The sequence below is a fragment of the Myotis nattereri genome (assembly GCF_964212035.1).
Source record: "Myotis nattereri genome assembly, chromosome: 13".
Classification (NCBI taxonomy): domain Eukaryota; kingdom Metazoa; phylum Chordata; class Mammalia; order Chiroptera; family Vespertilionidae; genus Myotis; species Myotis nattereri.
Genome location: NC_138088.1, coordinates 45,636,644 through 45,655,928, shown reverse-complemented (window position 1 = coordinate 45,655,928; position 19,285 = coordinate 45,636,644). Strand labels below are relative to the sequence as shown.

General features: G+C 54.1%; 1 protein-coding gene across 1 annotated transcript in view; it reads left to right on the top strand.

Annotated features, from left to right (window-relative positions):
- The window catches only part of COL17A1 (collagen type XVII alpha 1 chain), a gene marked incomplete at its 5' end in the record, with an annotated part of 42,337 nt that extends 23,461 nt beyond the window's left edge, over positions 1-18,876 (top strand). Inside the window, 28 exons of the mRNA XM_081105230.1 lie at positions 491-550; positions 1,427-1,462; positions 2,075-2,128; positions 2,375-2,410; positions 2,892-2,927; positions 3,734-3,796; positions 5,097-5,132; positions 5,382-5,453; positions 6,182-6,208; positions 6,875-6,910; positions 7,466-7,501; positions 7,739-7,819; positions 9,011-9,046; positions 9,494-9,571; positions 10,436-10,489; positions 11,428-11,493; positions 12,352-12,477; positions 13,035-13,172; positions 13,661-13,732; positions 14,117-14,257; positions 14,905-14,994; positions 15,097-15,207; positions 15,696-15,842; positions 16,088-16,396; positions 16,861-16,998; positions 17,248-17,310; positions 17,431-17,511; positions 17,878-18,876. Coding sequence (XP_080961356.1) covers positions 491-550; positions 1,427-1,462; positions 2,075-2,128; positions 2,375-2,410; positions 2,892-2,927; positions 3,734-3,796; positions 5,097-5,132; positions 5,382-5,453; positions 6,182-6,208; positions 6,875-6,910; positions 7,466-7,501; positions 7,739-7,819; positions 9,011-9,046; positions 9,494-9,571; positions 10,436-10,489; positions 11,428-11,493; positions 12,352-12,477; positions 13,035-13,172; positions 13,661-13,732; positions 14,117-14,257; positions 14,905-14,994; positions 15,097-15,207; positions 15,696-15,842; positions 16,088-16,396; positions 16,861-16,998; positions 17,248-17,310; positions 17,431-17,511; positions 17,878-17,930 — 2,276 coding nt within the window. The 3' untranslated portion in view covers positions 17,931-18,876. The remainder of the gene's footprint in view (positions 1-490; positions 551-1,426; positions 1,463-2,074; positions 2,129-2,374; positions 2,411-2,891; positions 2,928-3,733; positions 3,797-5,096; positions 5,133-5,381; positions 5,454-6,181; positions 6,209-6,874; positions 6,911-7,465; positions 7,502-7,738; positions 7,820-9,010; positions 9,047-9,493; positions 9,572-10,435; positions 10,490-11,427; positions 11,494-12,351; positions 12,478-13,034; positions 13,173-13,660; positions 13,733-14,116; positions 14,258-14,904; positions 14,995-15,096; positions 15,208-15,695; positions 15,843-16,087; positions 16,397-16,860; positions 16,999-17,247; positions 17,311-17,430; positions 17,512-17,877) is intronic.
- Between the last annotated feature and the right edge of the window lie 409 nt (positions 18,877-19,285).

Below are 19,285 nucleotides of genomic sequence, written 5' to 3'. Positions count from 1 at the left end.
TCGGAGCAGGCCTGGCGGAAGGCGGAGTGCGGTTCAGATCCTCAGGCCTCTCTTGGCTGGAACTAGCCAGGAAGGAGGCATGGAAAGCCCCAGACACAGGCCCAGCCCTGGAGAGGTCCGGGAAGATTTTGCAATTAGATTCCTAACCATGAGTCTGTTTGTGTGTGTGTGTGTTTTCGAGAAAAACCAAGCATAGGCCCCAGAAATCCTCTCAATGCCAATAGGTCATGAGCTGAGCAAGAAGCATAATTTTTAACTTCCCTTTCTCTTAAAAATATTGCTCAATAAGGCAACAAACGTGTATCGAGTATCTAGGGTGCCAGACTTCATGGAGCATAAAGGCTCTGAGGGTAGAAACTGAAGGTGTTTTGCTGATTCATGGCCTTGGGGAGGTACCCAATGGCTCAGAGGCCACTGGCAGCGTGGGGACCACCCCCCTCTGACACCCCCAGGCTGGGTGGACTCTCTCAGAGTGCTCATTTCTCCCCAGGGTCTGGTGAACCGGGTGTTCCTGGCCTACCTGGCGTCCCGGGTTCTATGGGTCCCAAAGGTAAGTCAGGTGCCCAGGATGGTATCCAAGTTCGCCATGTCCTGGATAGGTAACAGGTGCTAGGATCCCAGACAGCCTTAACCCTCTGCTCCAGGCCTGTGCAGGGGCGATGTGCCAACAGAGGGTCCCCTAAAGGAGTGGGGGTCAGGGTTGGGGCTGATTTGGGCTGCATGGAGGATTTGAGGCTGTATTTCCATCTGTTTTCAATGGCCCCATTATGTGGCCCCTAAGTGGGTGAATGGGTCAGGAAATCAGAAGTCAGACAATCTCCTCACCTGTCTGGGCCCAGGTACACACATTCAAAATGCAACGTGTCTGAACCACCCGGGAGAGTGGGCCTTCTCGATTTGATGCCCACTGCTCATCGCTCCTCCCTCCTCTGCCCCAGCCCAAACGTTTTACTCTGACTGGGAAGGAGCAGGGCTCTCTTGATCCCACCAGCTTCAGCTCCCTCCCTGAGGATGACTTTGCACTGGACTTGGGTCATCTTAGACCAGCGGTTCTCAACCTGTGGGTCGCGAGCCCTTTGGTGGTCGAACGACCCTTTCACAGCGGTCGCGTAAGACCATCCTGCATATCAGATATTTACATTACGAGTCATAACAGTAGCAACATGACAGTGATGAAGTAGCAACGAAAATAATTTTATGGTTGGGTCACAACATGAGGAACTGTATTTAAAGGGCCAGAAGGTTGAGAACCACTGTCTTAGACCCACTGGCTCTGGGGTCCTGGCAAGAACCCAGACCGTGTGGGTGGCAAGCACACACAGCCCTCGCTGGGAAGTGAGCCCCGCCCCTCCTCCTGGCCTTCACCGTGGGGTCAGCTGCCCGGCCCGTGTCTGACCCTCTGACTGTTGTTCTGTCATCCTTCCAGGTGCCAGTGGTTCTCCAGGCCCACAGGGTCCCCCAGGTCAGTACGCTGCTTATAACAGATGTTATTTCTGGGGCAAAGAAAGGGCTGCCAAAGGGAAAGCAAACATTATTTAAGCAAAAGAAGCGAATTTAAAGAGCACCTGGAGGTACAGAATTCAGGTCCACACTGCCCCCTGCGGCTGAGGTCAGGTGCCAGGGAGCCCTGTGAGATGGCTTGGGGCCTGGGCCCTCTGGCGGCTTCAGCAGCAGGCAGCTCCCATCCTGCCTCACCTCTGAGCAAGTGCTGCCTCTACCTCATGTCTCCTGGCCAGACCTCGTCCTGCTGTCCTGGGAATCTCCAGCCACAGCCCACAATGTAGTGCAGGCCAGTGTCTCTGTCAGTGTCCCACGAGGTGCCCTGTGACCAGGGTCTGGTAGTCACAGGGGCAGAGAACCTGGACCAAGACTTCGTGGAGGGAGGTGGGGAGGTATCCGCAGAGAGGAGCTCATGATTTTCACTCCAAAGTGTGTGTGCAAGTGCCTGGGTGTGTGCACACATGCGTGTGTACATGGTTATGTCCTGTCTGCCTGCATGCATGTGTCTGTGTCCATGTCCATCCGTTCCAAAGCTGGGGCATTCACCCACCTGCATGGTTTCCTCTGCTCACAGGCCCTATAGGTCTCCAAGGGCCCCGAGGTGAAGTGGGACTCCCTGGCATCAAAGGTAAGCTGGTGGGAAGGAGCTGGGTAGGGGGAGATGTCACCCTGTAGGTGCCAGTCACTCAAGAAGAGGTCTTGGGGGGACAGAGGAGGTCAGATGGACATAACCAACAGCCTGTGCAGGCTGACAGGCACACAGGAGAGGGGAAGTCAGGATGGTGGGCAGGATGCCTGTCTTCAGACACAGACACTGCCCTTCCTGCCTTCCTTGCCAAGGCTCTTTATGTCAGGTGGGCCATTACCTTTTCAGGTGACAGAGGTTCTATGGGACCACCAGGACCTAAAGGTATGTTGCTCCCCCTGCTGCTCAGACATCACTAGAGCCTGCATGACTCCTGGGAACCCAAATGTGACTTGTGCCCCGGCATCCAAGAACACAGATGACTCTGGCTCCCGGACCCTGGGGCTGGGAGGGACATGCCTCTCCTATAGGGAAACTGAGGCACAAAGAGGCGTCACAAAGCACCCACATTGCAGCACTGTGGGTGGGTAGTCCTTGGGGTGGTGAGGATGCAGTATTGAGGTCCTCCTGCTCTGGCCATCCCGTGCCCACAGCACCCACTGTATGACAGGGCCGGGGGCAGCTTGTGGGTGGAATCAAATGTGCCCCTTTGAGTTCATAAATGACGAGCTCTCGCCCAGATTCTGCTGACGGCACTTCCAGGCACAGTGAGAACTGTTCTGCAGCAGGGTCCCTCTAACGGGGTGAGAATGCTTTCCTTGCTCCTGACTGATGCTTCCTGCCCCCCACCCCATGTTTGTTTTAGGTGACCAGGGTGAGAAAGGACCCCGAGGCCTCACAGGTCAGTCCCACATGGGAATCCACTTTGATCATTGAAAGACAGGAGGTGGGAAAGAATACAGAGGTATGAGACAGAATCTCTGTCTACTTCAGGGAACTTGCAATCTACAAAACACAGACGAATGGCATGAAGCGCTGGCTGGAGACAAGCCAGCATCAGGCTTGCCAGATAGTAAACATCTGGGGCAGAAAAGGGAATTAGGATTATCACTGGTTCTTTTGGGAAATCCAGTTGAGAAAATTAAGCTCTTCCCAAAGTACCACTTGTCCTCCCCATCCACTTACCTACTGCCAACTCGCATGATTAAAAAAGAAATTTATATATATATAAAAGCCTAATATGTAAATTGTCCCCATGAGAGTTTGCCGAGAGACTGATCACTCTCTATGACATGCGCTGACCACCAGGGGGCAGTGCAAAACAAAGGAAGGCCCCAGCCGGCAGCCAGAAGGCCCTGATTGGCCCTGATCGCCAGCCAGGACTAGGGACCCTACCCGTGCACGAATTTCATGCACCGGGCCTCTAGTTAATAATAATGATACTTCAGCGACAAGCGGCTGCTCTCTGTTGCCAAGGAAATAAGATTCAGACACACTCAGCTGCAGACCAGGCTCATGCCTGCTGCCTGGGTGGCCCTGACCATAGAATCTAAGTGGACACTGTGTCCCCAACCTCTCTGGTACCCGAAGCTCATCTGGTTGGGGAAGTGGCAGGCTTGGAGGTGGGCAGGGAAGGAACAGCATTCTACCCTGGTCAAGGATGCCAAGCTTGAAAGCCTCTAACCAGCTAGGCCCTTCCCTTTGCAGGCGAGCCAGGCTCCAGAGGTCTGCCTGGTGCTGCTGGGGAGCCTGGAGCTAAAGGAGCAATAGGTGAGTGTCCAGAGGAGTGAATGCAGCAAGTCTGTCCCCTGCCGGTCGTCATCATGGCTCTGGAGTTGAGCTCCTTCTAGAGCCATCTCTCCTGTCCTCTGACCCACCCACCGCCTGGTAGAGGATCTGTTTACAGGCCGTTTCTGGGCCTGCACATCCCTCCTGGGGCTCAGAGCGCAGCAGTCTCTGTGGGTTTCTCACTGCTCTGGCGGGGGGGGGTGGGGGGGGGGGGGGAGTCTGGGCAAGACATGGCCACCACCCTGTCCCCAAGCCACTCGGGTCCCTGGAGAGGATAGGCAATGCCAGGGTTCTCTGGAACCCTCTATATTCCAGACATCGCCTTGACATCCCAGGGCTCATCTCACAACCAGATCCAGGGGCATGGAGCTGACCAAGGGCCAGGTGTTTAGCACCAAGTCCCAGGAAGGATTAAACCCCATCAATGGGGGATGTGATTTACCTTCTCAATCATTTAAGAAAGTGTTGTGGTTGAGCATTGACCTATGAACCAGGAGGTCACAGTTCGATTCCCAGTCAGGGCACATGCCCGGGTTGTGGGCTTGATCCCTAGTAGGGGGCATGCAGGAGGCAGCAGATCAATGATTCTCTCTCATCATTGATGTTTCTATCTCTCACTTCCCTTCTGAAATATATGTAATGAAATTGTTAGGAAGTGCAATTCTATGCAGGACCCTTTGCTGGGCAAATAAGATGCTTCCCCTCCCTCGAGGGGAGATAAAGCCTGTACGAGGTGACAAGTGCTGTGAGAGGTACAGAGTGTGAGGAGGAAAGCTTGCACCCAGAAAGGTGGAGGAGGCAGCATTTCAGATTGTCCTAAAAAGTACAAGAAGATTTTGATCATGGTCAACTTGGAAAATTCCATGCAGGAACGATAACATAGTCAGGAAAGACAGAGATGGGAAAAGCCAGACGTGGTCCCAGAAGGACCTCAGGGAGGTTGGCCTCACTGGAGCGGAGGAGACAAGAGCTCAGAGGAGCTCGACTTCCAGGACCTGGAGGAAACGAGGCCGGCATCTCCTTTACTGAGCATCTGATGTGGGCCGAGTCCTGCCCAGGGCACTGGCGATGCAATGGGAGTCACCGAGCAGTTTTAACGGGAAGAGAGGAGTTACTGGTGTGGGGAAGAGGGCAGGGAGAAAGCCGTGACAGAGGCTGGGCTGTTCCATCTTTGGCGGCCATGGAAGGGGCCAACTTGGCCTGAGCTTGATGGGCAGCATAGGGAGGGGGTCCCAGAAGCAGCTCCCAGAGTCCCTGATGAGCTGTGGTTCTGCTTTCCCAGGACCTGCTGGCCCCGATGGACACCAAGGCCCAAGAGGTAGGTCACTGATCGGCTCTCCTCGCTGTCACCGCCTCCCCCGCCCCCACTCCCTGCCCTGCCCACGCCTTCTAATCATAGCTCCGAGGCACGCGCCATGTAGACAGACAAAGCCGGGATTATTGCTTTCTCCTCCCCACCTGCCTGCAAGCCACTCAGTAAAACCCTAAGAAAGCATCAGCTCGGGTCTGCTGGCCAGTCCAGCGCTCCCAGAGGAAGACGTTTGTGTGTTGGTCATACTCTCTCCAGGTGAACAAGGTCTCACCGGGATGCCTGGGTTGCGAGGCCCGCCAGGACCTTCTGGAGACCCAGGAAAGCCAGGTAACCGGGAAGAGGGAGCCACACCTGCTGTGTGTGTGTGTGTGTGTGTGTGTGTGTGTGTGTGCGCGCGCCCGTCTCGTCCAGTTTTCCTCCAGCAGCTCAGCAGGTGACTGACCCATCTGCGGGCTTGGCTTTGTGCGGCGGCTGTGTGTCCTGACCCTCTGAGTCACCAAGCTGGCAACTGGGCAGAGAAAGGTGGAACGGTTGAAAACAAGGGGCAGAGTTTCCTGCCACCTCAGCACCTTGCTCCTCGGAGCCTTCCCTCTGGCCCCCCTCCCCTCGGGCCATACCTGGACCCTCACTAATGCCCACCCGTCTGAGGAGAGAGGCCATCTCCACGCAGGCCCAGCAGAAGCAAGATGCTCGGGGCTGCAGGAGAAACAAATCAAAACACACCGAGAAAGCTGTGAGGGGCCAGACGTGCATCAGTGGTGGGACAAGCAGGAGGCCTCCTGGCTCCTCTGTTGGGAACACCAAGGAGAGAGCCTGGGGGCAGCATGAGGGGGTCAATGAGTGTGTGTTTTCTGGGTTCGTGGCTCTCAGATGCCAGAGGTCTCTGACCCCAAACAGACAGAACCGCTGCCGAGTCCAGGGCTGGGGGGACCCCAGAGTCTGGCTGCCCCAAACCCAGGGCTTGTCCTCCTGCCCCACCAACCCCACCGGCTCCTGCATTCGAGGGTGTGGCTCCTCAGCCCTTCAACTCTCCCTCATGTGTTTCTTTTCCGTAGGTCTCACAGGACCCCAGGGACCTCAGGGTGAGTCACTGGGTCACTCCCATTCCAGCCTTCCAGCGTCCAGCAATGCCTCTCCTCAGTGCCCTTGAGTCTCCTCTCCTGCCCTCACTCTCCCAGCGAAAATGGGCGCGGATCCCTTTGGTGTGCATCTTGAGAAGCACCTTAGGAAGGAAAAACATGCACCGAGCAATCTAGAACGGCATCCTGGTAGAAATGGAGTTAGCTCGTGTGCCCGTTCTGCCTGCCTGTGCCCTGCTCCCCTCCGGCTCAGGCCCAGGAGTTGGCTGACCCTGCGGCAGCCCACGTCCCCTGGCGTGGAGGAGCGGGAGCTCACCGTGCGCGGGGGCCCAGTTTCTCTGAGGCAGCCTCGGCGTACAAGTCCATCCTGTAGTCGGGCCATGTGCGCTGGCACCACCCCCAGCCCCAACTTAAAGGGAACTGAGCAAAGATGCAAAAAGAAATCAAGCAGCAGGCCCCCCAAAAGCTGAGCACACAGGGACGCCCTGCAGACGCTCCCTCGTGGCGTTCAGGAGATGCGAGGCAGGAGCACAAGGCAAAGCCAGGGAGGTCTGCAGGTAGCGGTCAGTGATTGTGGCCATGCTGAGTGACAGGGCACTGGCCAACCAGAGGGTGTGGGAAATTGCTGGGCCTTCATTATCCTGACTGACTTGTTTTCAATCACATCAGGACTTCCTGGAACCGCTGGCCGACCAGGCGCTAGAGGCAAGTGACTTTCCAAACTAGATTTTCTTTTCACTCGTCATGTTTGTGGGAGGGGAGGTGTTGGCAGGAGTGAAGCCCTGTCTGGGCTGAGCCCGGATCAACAGTGGCATCTAGTGGCTGTGAGGCTGGGAGCCAGGGATCTGCTCTGCTCAGTGAGGCCCTGAATCCTGAAGCCTCTGTCCTTCGACCTCTCAGTACTTTTCCTACCCAAGCCCGTTCCCAGTGAGATCCTGCGACACCACTGTGGGAGATGAGAGAGTGGGAGTGGGAATGACTCTCAAGTCAGCCTCATTTCGGCGTCACTGAAAGACAAACTCTGCCCCTTCAGGGAGTCCCAGCTTCTTCCAAAAGCGATCAATGCTCCGGCCTCCAGGGTGTCTGTGCAGAGACTGGTGCTTAATGCATCCTGCACACTCCCCTTAGTTCATTAAAATGCCATTAGCCGCAGGTTAGAGGCCCAGGAGTGGGTCTCAAATGCAACCAGAGGCCTTGCAAATGAGTGACTGGGTCACTAATTGATCCTGGAAACAAGCTCTCCTCTTCTTCCCCTCCCAGGTGAACCAGGAGCTCCGGGCAGTATCGTGACAGCAGGTAGGCAGGCCTGGACTGCGCATTCCCATGTGCCAGCATCTGCCCGGTTCTGCCCTAATGCCCTCCGAGAAGCACCAGTCTGAGGACACAGTGCTTGGGCAGGATGCAGGGCTGGGCTCTTTGGATCAGCAGCGAGGCCGTGGGCGGAGCTTCAACATAAGCTCACAGCCTGGCCTGGGTCCAGCACCTCGGAGCCAGGACAGTGGGCTCAGTGTTGCCTGTGTCTTCTGTTTTCAGAGGGGTCATCGACTCTCACTGTCCCAGGCCCACCAGGCCCTCCTGGAGCCATGGGACCCCCAGGACCACCAGGTGCTCCAGGTCAGTCTGTTTTCTTGCTTTGCTCCCAAATCAGCAGCAGGCCTAGGTAGCGTTTGGCAGTACCCGCGTTTCAGTACCTGAAATCCAGGAAAGGAACCGAGGGAGGAGTGTGAGGAGGAGCTGAGAAAGCCCCTCAGGCAGCCCAGGGAGGCCTCGTCACAGGCCCGCAAGTATCCCACGCCCTGCACAGGCCTTGCTTCACCAGACCCTACAGCACGCGTCAACCGCTTTCCCAAGGTCGCGCAGCTAAGAAGTTTCCTCTTAGAAAACAATTTGATAATATGCATCAAGGGCAACAAAAATGCTAGGATCTATTTGGAGAAAATTTCCCCAAATTGTTCAACCATAATGAAATTGCTACAAAAATACGAGGACTTAAAAGAAAGTTGCTAGGGGATAAAAGTATTATTGAAAACAGCAGAATGCTCGATAAAGTGTGCTCTGTGATTGCAACAATATTTTTACAAGATGCAAAAAAAAAAAAAAGTATAGGTGATATTTTCTATTTTTTCCAAAAAGCCTGTTATTTTGGTATATAGATGGGTTTGAACTGTGCAGGTTCACTTATACACAAACTTTTTTTTTGGAGATTTGTGACAACTTGAAAAAAACTTGCAAACAAACTTTATGACTTCCTTAATAACATTTTCTTGTCTCTGGCTTACTTTATTGTAAGAATATAGTATATAATATATATAACATATACAATAGTGTTAATTGACTTATTGGTAAGGCTTCCAGTCAACAGTGTGCTATTAGTAGTCACAGTTTTTGTAAAATCAAAAGTTATATGCGAATTTTCAACTGCACAGAGTCAGCACCCCTAACCCCCATGTTGTTCAAGGGTCAACTCTATTTTTTCATTATCTAAAAATGTTCACGTGTAAATGAAGTACATGATTTAACATGACCAATGCAGGTGTGGACCAGCCTCCCCTCCTCATAAGCTCCAGTGAGGGAGGGGGCACTGGGGCGCGTGGAAGTCCCTCGTTGTTGAAGAACAGTGTCTGAGAGGGTGGTCCTGCCCATCCCAGGGGCCCAGTGCAAGCTGGCCTCTTTGGGTGACTGTCCCATGCCTTGTGAGGAAGCTAGGTGTGTACCCAGGACCCACCTTGTCTTCAGTTCTTTCTAGAACTGGGACCCTAGAGATGTGACAAAGCCTTTTCTTCCCCTTTTCTTCCTCATTTCCAGGCCCTGCTGGCCCCGCTGGTCTCCCAGGACAGCAAGGTATGCCACACCTGAGAGCGCACACACCTGGTGGTCTCAGTCGGGAGGGCTTCCTTCCCAGGCTGGACGGGAACCCCGGTCTGTAAATAAAGCGAGACATGCAATTGGAGAAAGGGGGTGGGGGGTGACATGGTTCTTCACCAAGGGCTTGCAAAGCCTCCGCTGCAAGGCAGGGGTCCGCCGGACAGGGCGTTGAGGCTCTGTGGCCACCTGGTCAAGCTCAGCTGTTTTCACTGACCTCGGGCCTCTTGTGACCAGACCCTGATTATGGTGTCCAGAGACTTCTCCAAATACCAAAACACACACAGTAGGGCTCGGGGAAAGCCAGTCCACTTCCTCCTGTTTGCAGTCAACGCTCTGGCCTGCCATGCCCCAGGCACCTGGCTGCAGCAGTCACCGGAGGGATTTCTGCGGGAGGCATCCACCCTGACTCTGTCTCTCCCACAGGCCCGCGAGGGGAGCAAGGACTTGCTGGTGAATCGTTCATTAGCAGCAGCAGCTCCATCTCTGAAGTCCTCTCTGCCCGTGAGTGCCCTGGGCAGGTGCGGGGGGGCGGGGGGCAGTGGCAGCGAGGTCAGGACATGGGCCTGTGGCAGCTGCACCAGTGCGTCCTCGGGGCCCCGCATTCGGTGAGGATGACAGTCCTCTGGAATGCAGTGCCGGCAGCAGGGGCTTTGTCAGCGTGGGGGGTGATTCACGGGATGGGGCAGCTGTCAGAAAGGGTCTCAGATTTCAGGGTCACACAGGGCCTCCGAGTGAGCCAGACACTGGCCAGTGTCACTGGCAGCAGTACTGCAGCTCCTCTCACGGGGACCAGTGACCAGGGTTCTCAGCCTCAGGCCTGGCCTGGGAGGGTGGACTCCTGGTCCTCCTGGTCCAAAGTCCGTTAAAGAGCCCAGGTGGAGATGCTGCTGGGCCTCCACCTGAGCGTCTACACAGCCGACCCTAGTCCAGCAGTCACGTGTACCAGACATTGTGCCATGACATCCACCGAGTCCTCCCAGGGCCCCTGTGCCGTGGCATCTGTCCTCACGGGGCCCCGTGCTATAGGCCATGTGCCTCTGGTTTACAGAGGAGGAAGCTGTTGCTGGAAAATGTTGAGAACATGCCCCAAATCACCAACTAGAAGTTCGGAGCAGAGATTTGAACTCAGGCTCTCCGACACTGAAGCCATGTTCCTGCCCAGCACTTGCTGCACTCATATGAGCTATCAGGGAGTTTGGTTGTAGCCCTGGCCTGCCTCTGAGCAAGGGCACCACAGCAGAGGGGGTCTGATGTGTGGGTATGCATGGAGCCCAGGGTCTGGCACTGATGATCCTGGTGAGGGGAGAAGCTGGTGGGAAGCACCCTTGTCAGCTTTTGCTCATTTCCGTTTTCTTCTCCCTACAGAGGGTCTTGATTTACGAGGTCCCCCAGGCCCACCTGGACCACCTGGGCCTCCAGGTGAGCATCTCAGGGATCTTTGGAAGGTGGGGACTCATGGGGCACCGGGGAATATAGGCACTCAGTGAGGAAGCAGGCCTTGCTCCCAGGTGCAGGATCAGCTCTGTAAGTTCAGCGTTGCCTTTTCCTCACTCTCTCCTGCAAGACCTTCCATTCCAGGCCCCCGAGGCCCCAAAGGAGACCGAGGTGAGAGCCGTGGCGTAGGGAGTACAGGAGCCTGCATGTGCCCAGCATGCCCAGCTGGTGGCCAGGAGAGTTTGGATGAGGCTTGATGAGCTGGAGCATTTCTTCATTCTCTTGCCATATCCCTGGAGCATGGGGTGGGGGAGGCGTGATGTCAGAAGCTGTACACAGGATTCCTGCCTCTGCATTGGCCGGGTGGGAGGAGAGGCAGGAGGAGCCCCAGGCCATGTCTGTCCCAGCCCTGGAGCCCCATCCCCTCCCCATGGGCCCCTTGAATTCACCATGTCTGGCTCATGTGCACCTCACAACTCTGAGCCTCCTTCCCTCGGGCCCCCCAGGCTCCTGAGGACACCAAGGTAGAGCAGAGCTGGCACCAAACAAAACCTGGGGTGGGGGTGGCAAAAGCTGGTGGTCCAAGAGCCTTTGGCCAGAGATCAGAGTGTGTCTCCATGAGTGACTGAGAACTTACGGGCTCGTGGGTGTGTGTTGGGGGGGTTGGGGGGTGTACTACTCTAGGTACTGTGCTCGTGGGTATGGGTGTGTGTGTGTGTGTGCATGTGTGCACTACTCCCGGTACTGACTGTCTATTCTGTCTTCCTCGGGCGAGCAAGGCATCCCAGGGTCCTCAACCTCAGGTAAGTGCTCAGCCCTCACCCCCACCCCATCGCCACCCTCACCCCCACCCACAATGCAGGCTCTGGCTAAAGCCACTCCCAGCCCTGGCTGACTGCACTGTGTATGGTGTTGGCTTCCAGGTTCCAGTTCTCTGGGATTCAACCTGCAGGGACCACCAGGCCCACCAGGACCCAAAGGTGACAAAGGTCAGTAAGGGAGCAGCCAAGAAGGCAGTGAGGAGTAGGAGTAAGGCTGGCTCCCAGAGCGCAGAGTGTGACCAGCATATATGTATTGGTGCTAAAGCCTTGAGGGGAAGAAAGGAGAGGCTGAAGGGAGGAAGGGATGAGGATGTGGGGACACACAGTCTCTGCCCAAAGGGAGTTTGTGGTATCATTGAGGAAACAGAGAGATGAGACAACTGTTGAGCCACATGCTGATAGGTGTGGTTGGGCTTAACCAAGGAAGGCTTCCTGGAGGAGGTGATGTAAAAAGGGCTTCTCATTTTGGATTCCAGGTGATCCTGGAATTCCTGGTGTTTCCTCTCAAGGTAAGAACCAAAGGTGACCGAAGTTCCTTTCCCCTTCTTCAAGGCTGATCATTGCCAATGAGGGCATGGATTCATTCATTTATTCAGCTATGACTCAGTGTTGATTAGGCACTTTCTCCATATGCTAGGATCTCTGAGCTGCCTTAAGGTTACATGTTAGTGGGGCAGAAGGGAAGAACCTCTGTGTGTAAAGGTGACTAACAATGCCAATGAGACGAGATGGAGATAGAACAGGCCCTGGGAGCTGGGGGTGTTCAGAGATGAGGGAGACTGTGGGGTGGTGAGCAAGCTGCCCAGAGAGGAGTGAGGGTTTGGCCTGGAGAGCTCCCATCTCTGTGCCCCTTGCAGACAGTGGCTGCTGCAGGCACTCCTATCCTCTCCTTTTGGGGAGCCTTCTCTTTGCCACTGTCCTTTCTTCTACTGAGAAAGACCCTCCCTCCAGAGGGTGGGAGCAGTGCCTGGGCCCCTTTGTCTGCCCCTAAGGTGGAGAAATCAGCTCAGGCTTATTTTCCTCCAGGGGGATCATCATCTGGCACCATGTTTATGCAGGGCCCTCCAGGCCCCCCGGGACCGCCTGGGCCTCCGGGCTCCATCAGCAGCTCTGGCCTAGAGATTCAGCAGTACATCTCTGAGTACATGCAGAGTGAGTGCCGGGCCAGTCGGGGTGTGTGTGTGTGTGTGTGTGCGCGCAACTGCATGCACATCTGTGTTGGAGGTGAGCAGTCTGTATGGCCAGGCCCAGGTCTTCCACCCCTGCATCCGAGACAGCAGGGCCATGAGCTCCTGCCTGCTAGCTGCCCACACACACGACCTCAGCCTCACCCCAGTAGACACTCGCATACCCACACACTTGTCCACATGCATACACAGCTACACACTCACTTTCACATGCGTTTATTCCCGACCACATCCCTGTACTCCCCATGGATGTGATTTCCACAAATGTGGGCAACAGAGCTTTGCTAAAAAATGGGCAGCTGAGTAGTCTTGTTGGTCCACAGCCCCCGAGCGCCCCCTGACCAGCCGAGGCCACTGCCTCAAGTTTCTTTATCTGTAAGGAGACATTTAGGCTCCCTGCTTGCTCTGCCTTGGGCCCAAGTGTGGGGTGTGGTAGGCATTTCATCCGGTGCTTCAGGTCACCTCCATGGGAAGCACATGCCCACCTGGGCACAGGCTTGACTTTGCTTTGTTTGTTGGCAGGTGACAGTGTTAGGTCTTACCTGTCTGGAGTTCAGGGTCCCCCAGGCCCACCTGGTCCCCCTGGGCCTGTCACCACCATCGCTGGTGAGACGTTCGACTATTCAGAGCTGGCGAGCCTCGTCGTGAGCTACTTACGGAGTAAGCCTCTCCCACCCCTGCAATGACCCTTCCCCGAGGGCTCACTGTTCCTGGAACCCTGTCTCTTAATTTGCTGTTGGCTTTGCCTTTCTTCTGAACATGACATTCAAATCTGAACCCAGGGAAATCAGGCCCCCCTGGAGCTGGCTTCAAAAAGACTTTGTCAGATGAAGAAATGCTGCATAGCCATGTTCTGTGAGCCTTCTTGCGGCTGAGGGCTGTGTCCTAAATATGTGAAATGGGATCCTACGGGCTGGCGGGATCTGGTAGGCCTTAGGATAAAGTACCTAGATAGCAAACTGCATTTACCCAACAAAATCAAAAGAATAACCTTCCACCTTTCCATGCTTTAAAAACAACCTCCTAATGCCCCCCCTTGGTTCATCTCCCCCAAGTGGAAACAGCCCGTTGACCAGTCTGATTCTGGAGTAATGGGGGTATTACTTCAGTACAGATACGCAGGTAACCCCAGCTTCCCTTCCCGACAGCTTCCGGGTACAGCATCAGCTCATTGTCGGCTGCCTCCATCACTTCTGAAGACATCCTGGCTGCACTGCAGCGTGAGTCTCTTGCAGGGGCTAGATGTGGGAGCCCCTTTGCCTTCTCCTGACCTCCCTTGTCAGGCACATCTTGTCCCTCTGAGCCTTGTGAGGGCTGCATAGGGATAGGGGAGGTGGTCCTTCAGGACAAGGAGCCACTCCCTCACTGCTCCCAACCACTGACGGAAAGGAGGCAGCAAATCTCCTTGCTTCCAGAGCCAGGCAACGGGCAGCTGCCCCTCAGATACCTGGAAGCTTGCAGATCCCCCCTCAATCCCCCCTTCCTTCTCCCCACGGCCCCCGGGCCTGAGAACCAGAGCTCACATGTCACTTAGCAGCCAGTCTGTGCGGGGAGACCAGACTGTCCAGTGGCCCAGGTGATGCTACCACATCCTTTCCTCTCAGGGGATGACGTGCGCCAGTATCTGCGTCAGTACCTGATGGGCCCTCGGGGCCCTCCAGGGCCACCAGGAGCCGGTGGAGATTGGTCTCTCCAGTCGTTGGACTATGCAGAGCTGAGCAGCCGCATTCTCAGCTACATGTCGAGTGAGTATCTGTCCTTTGCAGGCCAGGGTGGTCAGGAGTTCAGGCTGACCTTCCTTAAAATGTCCCATGACCCTCTCCTGCATAGACCCAGAGGGAGCGGCATTCAGAGCTATTCAAACCCGAGGCCACAGAACAGGTCAAAGAGCCTGGTGAGGGAAGCCAAAATGAGTGTTGGGCACCGTCCTGCATGGAATTTGCACACGACTCCCACACTTCTCTATAGACACAGTTCTCCATATACACACTTCTCCACACACACACACACACACACACCTTCTTGGTACACATTCTCTATACAAACACACCTCACATGTACATTTACAGACACACATCTATACATATAATCACACACACTCCTGCATACATACACATACACCTCCATACACACATCTCTCTATACACACACTGGTAGGATGGATATGAGCCCTTCATAACCTATGCTGTTCCCAGGACTGGGGCCCCTCCTTGGCATCATTATCCTGGCTTGTATCTCTGCGTTCCTCTTTCTGCCTGTCCCTTCCTACTGCCTCTTCCCTGTCTTGCCCCCACTTCTGGTTACATTGCTTGTCTGGCTTCCTCTCACAGGTGTTTCTATCTGCCTTCCCTATCTGATGTGAATCCATCACAACTTGAGTTTTGTTCCTCAGGTTCTGGAATTAGCATTGGACTTCCTGGCCCCCCGGGACCCCCTGGCTTGCCGGGAACATCCTATGAGGAGCTCCTCTCCTTGTTGCAAGGTAAGGCTGAGCAGGGGGCATCTGTCCAAGTGGTTTGGGATGGAAGGCAGAGCTGCCTGGCCCCAGCCATGACCAACTCCTTGCTTTTCTTTGTTATCCCAGGATCTGAATTCAGAGGCATTGTTGGGCCACCAGGTCCCCCTGGGCCACCAGGGCTCCCAGGCAACGCGTGGTCCAGCATCAGCATGGAGGACCTCTCATCTTACTTGCACAGTAAGGCGTGGGGAGCAGGGGTGAGGAGGGCAGAGGGCTGCATTGTTTTTATAAGGGCAGCTGTGGAGTTAAATCCACCTACAGTGACCAAGTCCTCCTGCAGCACGTACAGGGCTGGGCCCTGGGGGCCTACAGAGGGACGTATGAGCTTTGAGGTGCTCAGTCCGTCCCATCAGCAGGCAAATTGGGGAGGGACATTGCTCCCAGGCGCAGCACTGCCCTCAGGGCAGCTCACGAGCCAGTGTGTCATCCATGATCAGGAGCCAGACAGAGTTCAACCCTTAGGGGCAGGAGGGCTAAGGGGTGGGTTGAATGCAACTTAGGATTGGGAGAGGGAGGGCCAGTCAAGGGAGGTCATTCCCTGGTGGTGCCCTGGGTGTGAGTTGTTCCCTCCTCGCCCTCTCCTTCCCAAGAGGGGCCCCTGAGCTGGGAATTCAGTATTCTCACAGAGCAACGCCCGATCTTTTTTTCTCTTGCCTCCTGCTCAGCTGCTGGCTTGTCCTCCATCCCAGGCCCACCAGGCCCTCCGGGTCCCCCAGGCCCTCGAGGCCCTCCGGGTGTCTCAGGAGCACTGGCAACCTACGCAACTGAAAACAGCGACAGCTTCCGGAGTGAACTGATTACCTACCTGACAAGTGCGTGCCCCTAATGCTGTTGTCCTCTATGCCCCCTTCCCAGACCTTGCTTCTCCCTGTCAGCGGAGAGAAGGCAAAGGACCCTGGGAGGCCAAATACATGACAGGCACTAGTCAGAGAAAGCCCAGTGCCTTGAAGTTCATATCCTGCTCAGGAGTGTTGAGACTCTGAGAGACCCCCCTTAACTCCCGCTCTTTCTCTCCACCCAAACCCGAGCTCCCACTCATGCAGCTTCCTCCCCACAGGTCCTGATGTGCGCAGCTTCATCGTGGGTCCCCCAGGCCCTCCTGGGCCCCAGGGACCACCTGGAGACGGCCGCCTGGGGTCCATGGAGGGCTCCTACAGTCAGGGCGGCAGCTCATCGGCCAGCAGGAGCACCTCCTACAGCTCTTCCATGGGCATAGGAGGAACCAGTGGAGGCTCCCTGGGTGAAGGGGGAGCCTTTGGCTCGGAAGGGGGCATGTATGGCAGTGACAGCGGACTGTTCGGGGCTGGCTTTGCTGGAGGTCTGGATTACAACGAGCTGGCTGTCCGGGTGTCCGAGAGCTTGCAGCGTAAGTTGGGGCACTTAGGCCTCTGTGCTGTGGAGGGAGCGGGAGCATGTGAGCCGTTCCCCATCTAGGCTGCAGAAACTCACCCTCTCATTTTGGAGCACACACGTTGTGAGGCCAGCAATTCTGGAGTCAGAAGGACAGGGACTGCTTAGTTCAAGGGGCCCCAGACAAGACCAGAACCTCTGCTGCAGGGAAGGGAGAATATTAGGGTCTTTGTGCTTCGCTTTCCCACTAACTTGTGTGGGTCTCAGAAGTCTTTACGACTATGATGGTTTCTGCTGGGGCTGAGGGGAGGTTGTTGGCTAAAAGGCTTCTGATGAAAAGCCACAGCACAGAGAAGACAAGGAAGCCGCAGCGCTTTTCCCTCTTGTCACTTAACCTCCTCTAATTGTGTTGGGAGCTGGATAGTCAGGGGTGCTGTGCTCCCACGGTGAAGAGTGTGCCCACACTTTCATGCTTTACAGGTCAGGGCCTGCTGCGAGGGCTGGCCCACACTGTTCAAGGCCCACCAGGCCGGCCTGGGCCCCAAGGCCCCCCGGGCATCAGCAAGGTCTTCTCTGCCTACAGCAATGTGACTGAGGACCTCATGGACTTCTTCCGAAGTAAGGGTCTCGCCGATTGTTTTCCCAACACACACCTTGCTGCACAGTCTCACATGGAGTCTGCTCCACAGAAACCAGTCTCCTGGAAAACCCCATTATTAACAACGAGATGCTAAAAATCTGACAAATTCTAAACTTTGTTTTCCTCTTACAAGCTCAAACTCTGCCACTACCTATGTGTGAACAAATTCCTTTAGCTCCTCAGCTTCATGGTGACTGCTAGTCTAAGGCCTGTTTTTCTCCTTGCAGCTCATGGAGCCATTCCAGGACCCCCTGGGCAAAAGGGAGAAGTGGGCATCTCAGGACCCAGAGGTAAGTGGTGGCAGGAAATGGCCACCAGGATCCTGTGTAACAACCTCATGCTATGCTGGGCTCTGCCGCTCCTCCAGGCCCCACACTACTGCTTTACTTAGCATCTCTCTCTCCTCCTAGGCGAGAGGGGCCCTGCTGGGCCACCTGGCCGGCCTGGGCCACCTGGCCCTCGAGGGCCCAAGGGAGAAAAAGGAGACAAAGGTAAGCCTCCACTGCCACAGAGATTTGTTCCACAGCATGCCTGGAAAATTAAGGCAAATGTGAATTACTAAAGGCAGACCCTACCAACAATGTAATCTGCACAACAATCAAACAGCCAGCAGGGGAGAAAGGAAAGAGAGTGCCAATGCAGGGAGGAAAAGGAGAACCAATCTGATAATGAAAGAGGGTAAACAATCTAAATAAATTGATAGTCTTCCGAAAGAGTTTATCTTCCAAGCCAGTTTTGCAAGTAGTCACAGTTGCCATAATTGCCCAAGTTAAAGCCCCCACAGGCCACAAGATATTTTTTAACTTCCTACTCATCTTCTAACTTTCATCTTCTAACTTTCATCTTCTAACTTTCAGGTGACCAAGTCTATGTTGGGCGGAGAAGGAGAAGCATCGCCACCAAGCCATGAGCTACCTTTGGTGGAACAGCCCCCAGACCAGTTCTTGCAATGGCTTATGGTGCTTAGATCAAAATCTCTCCAAAGGATGAAAGCTGGAGTCTCAATGCCTACTGATACAGCACAGCCAGTCAACTACACACTTATTTTAGTCTGAAAAAATATATACATATATAAATAATTCAAAGACACACCATCTGCAACAGCTTCATTGGGTAGACTTGAGTAGCTGCAGTGCTGTGGCAGCAGACACACTGCTCTACTATCTAGATGTGAGCTCCTTGGCCTCATTAACACTAGTTCAAGCCCTAACCTAGGAAGCCAATTTCATACAAATTGGCTCAGGAGTCCTTGAGCTCTGCCTGTAAATGAGCCCAGAAGATGGGGATGGTAGGGGGCATCTTCCTGTGGGCCACACTTAATGGGGGTGCATTCTGATTAATGCTATAAAGCTGTGCTGTCAGATCCTTCCTCCCCTGTTCACTCCGCATTCTCTAGTCACAGAACACAGTTGGCTAAGGAGCCACTCTTGCAACTGAAAAAGTTAAGAAATTCACTTCTCCTGAAGGTGGCTACGGGGTTTCTAATAGTTATTTCTCGCTACATATAGTCCCACTTGCTTAGAAAGTTTGATGGTAGCTATAATCTATATCCATAGGTCCGTGCTAGAGTTTATAGATTCGTTGTACTGAACTGGGCTGCAGGAAATAGAAAAAGAAGGGCAAGGGACAAGAAGAGAAAGAGGGAGGGAAAATAGACTATCTACTGCTAGGGCAGGATGTCACCTGTTCTGCACTTAGCAAATGGCATTGGGTACTGGGTGCAGTTGGTTTTAAGCACTTTTCAATGTCTAAAAATGTTAATGTGGTCTATTAGATGAAAAGTCATTTCAAAAGTAAAATTTCCAATTAAAGGATTGTTTTCCTTTTTTAATAATGTGATCCATCTAACCAAAGTTAAGAAAAAAAAAATATTTTGGGTTTGGGTTTGACTCTAACACTATTGCAAATGCAATATTCTGGGACACAGTTTCTGGTATCTAATCATTGAGATCATTAAAGGCAGACCTTCATCTGGAATTAATAACTCAATTTGGGCAATTAGAAAGCATTTGAAGAGTTTCTCTATGCATAAATTACTTGAATTAAACACATGCAACAGATGAGCAACAAGATTACTTTCAGCTAATGTAGTGATTTATCCTGGGGCAAAGGAATTATAATGGCAGAGCAAGTAGTATGGAATATCAAAACACCTATTAAGGAAAAATACACAAACATCAAATGCCCCACAGAAATGCATAGTAAACTCAGACATGCAAATTCAGAAGAGGCTACCATTGGCCCACTTTTGAATTTGTTGCAAAC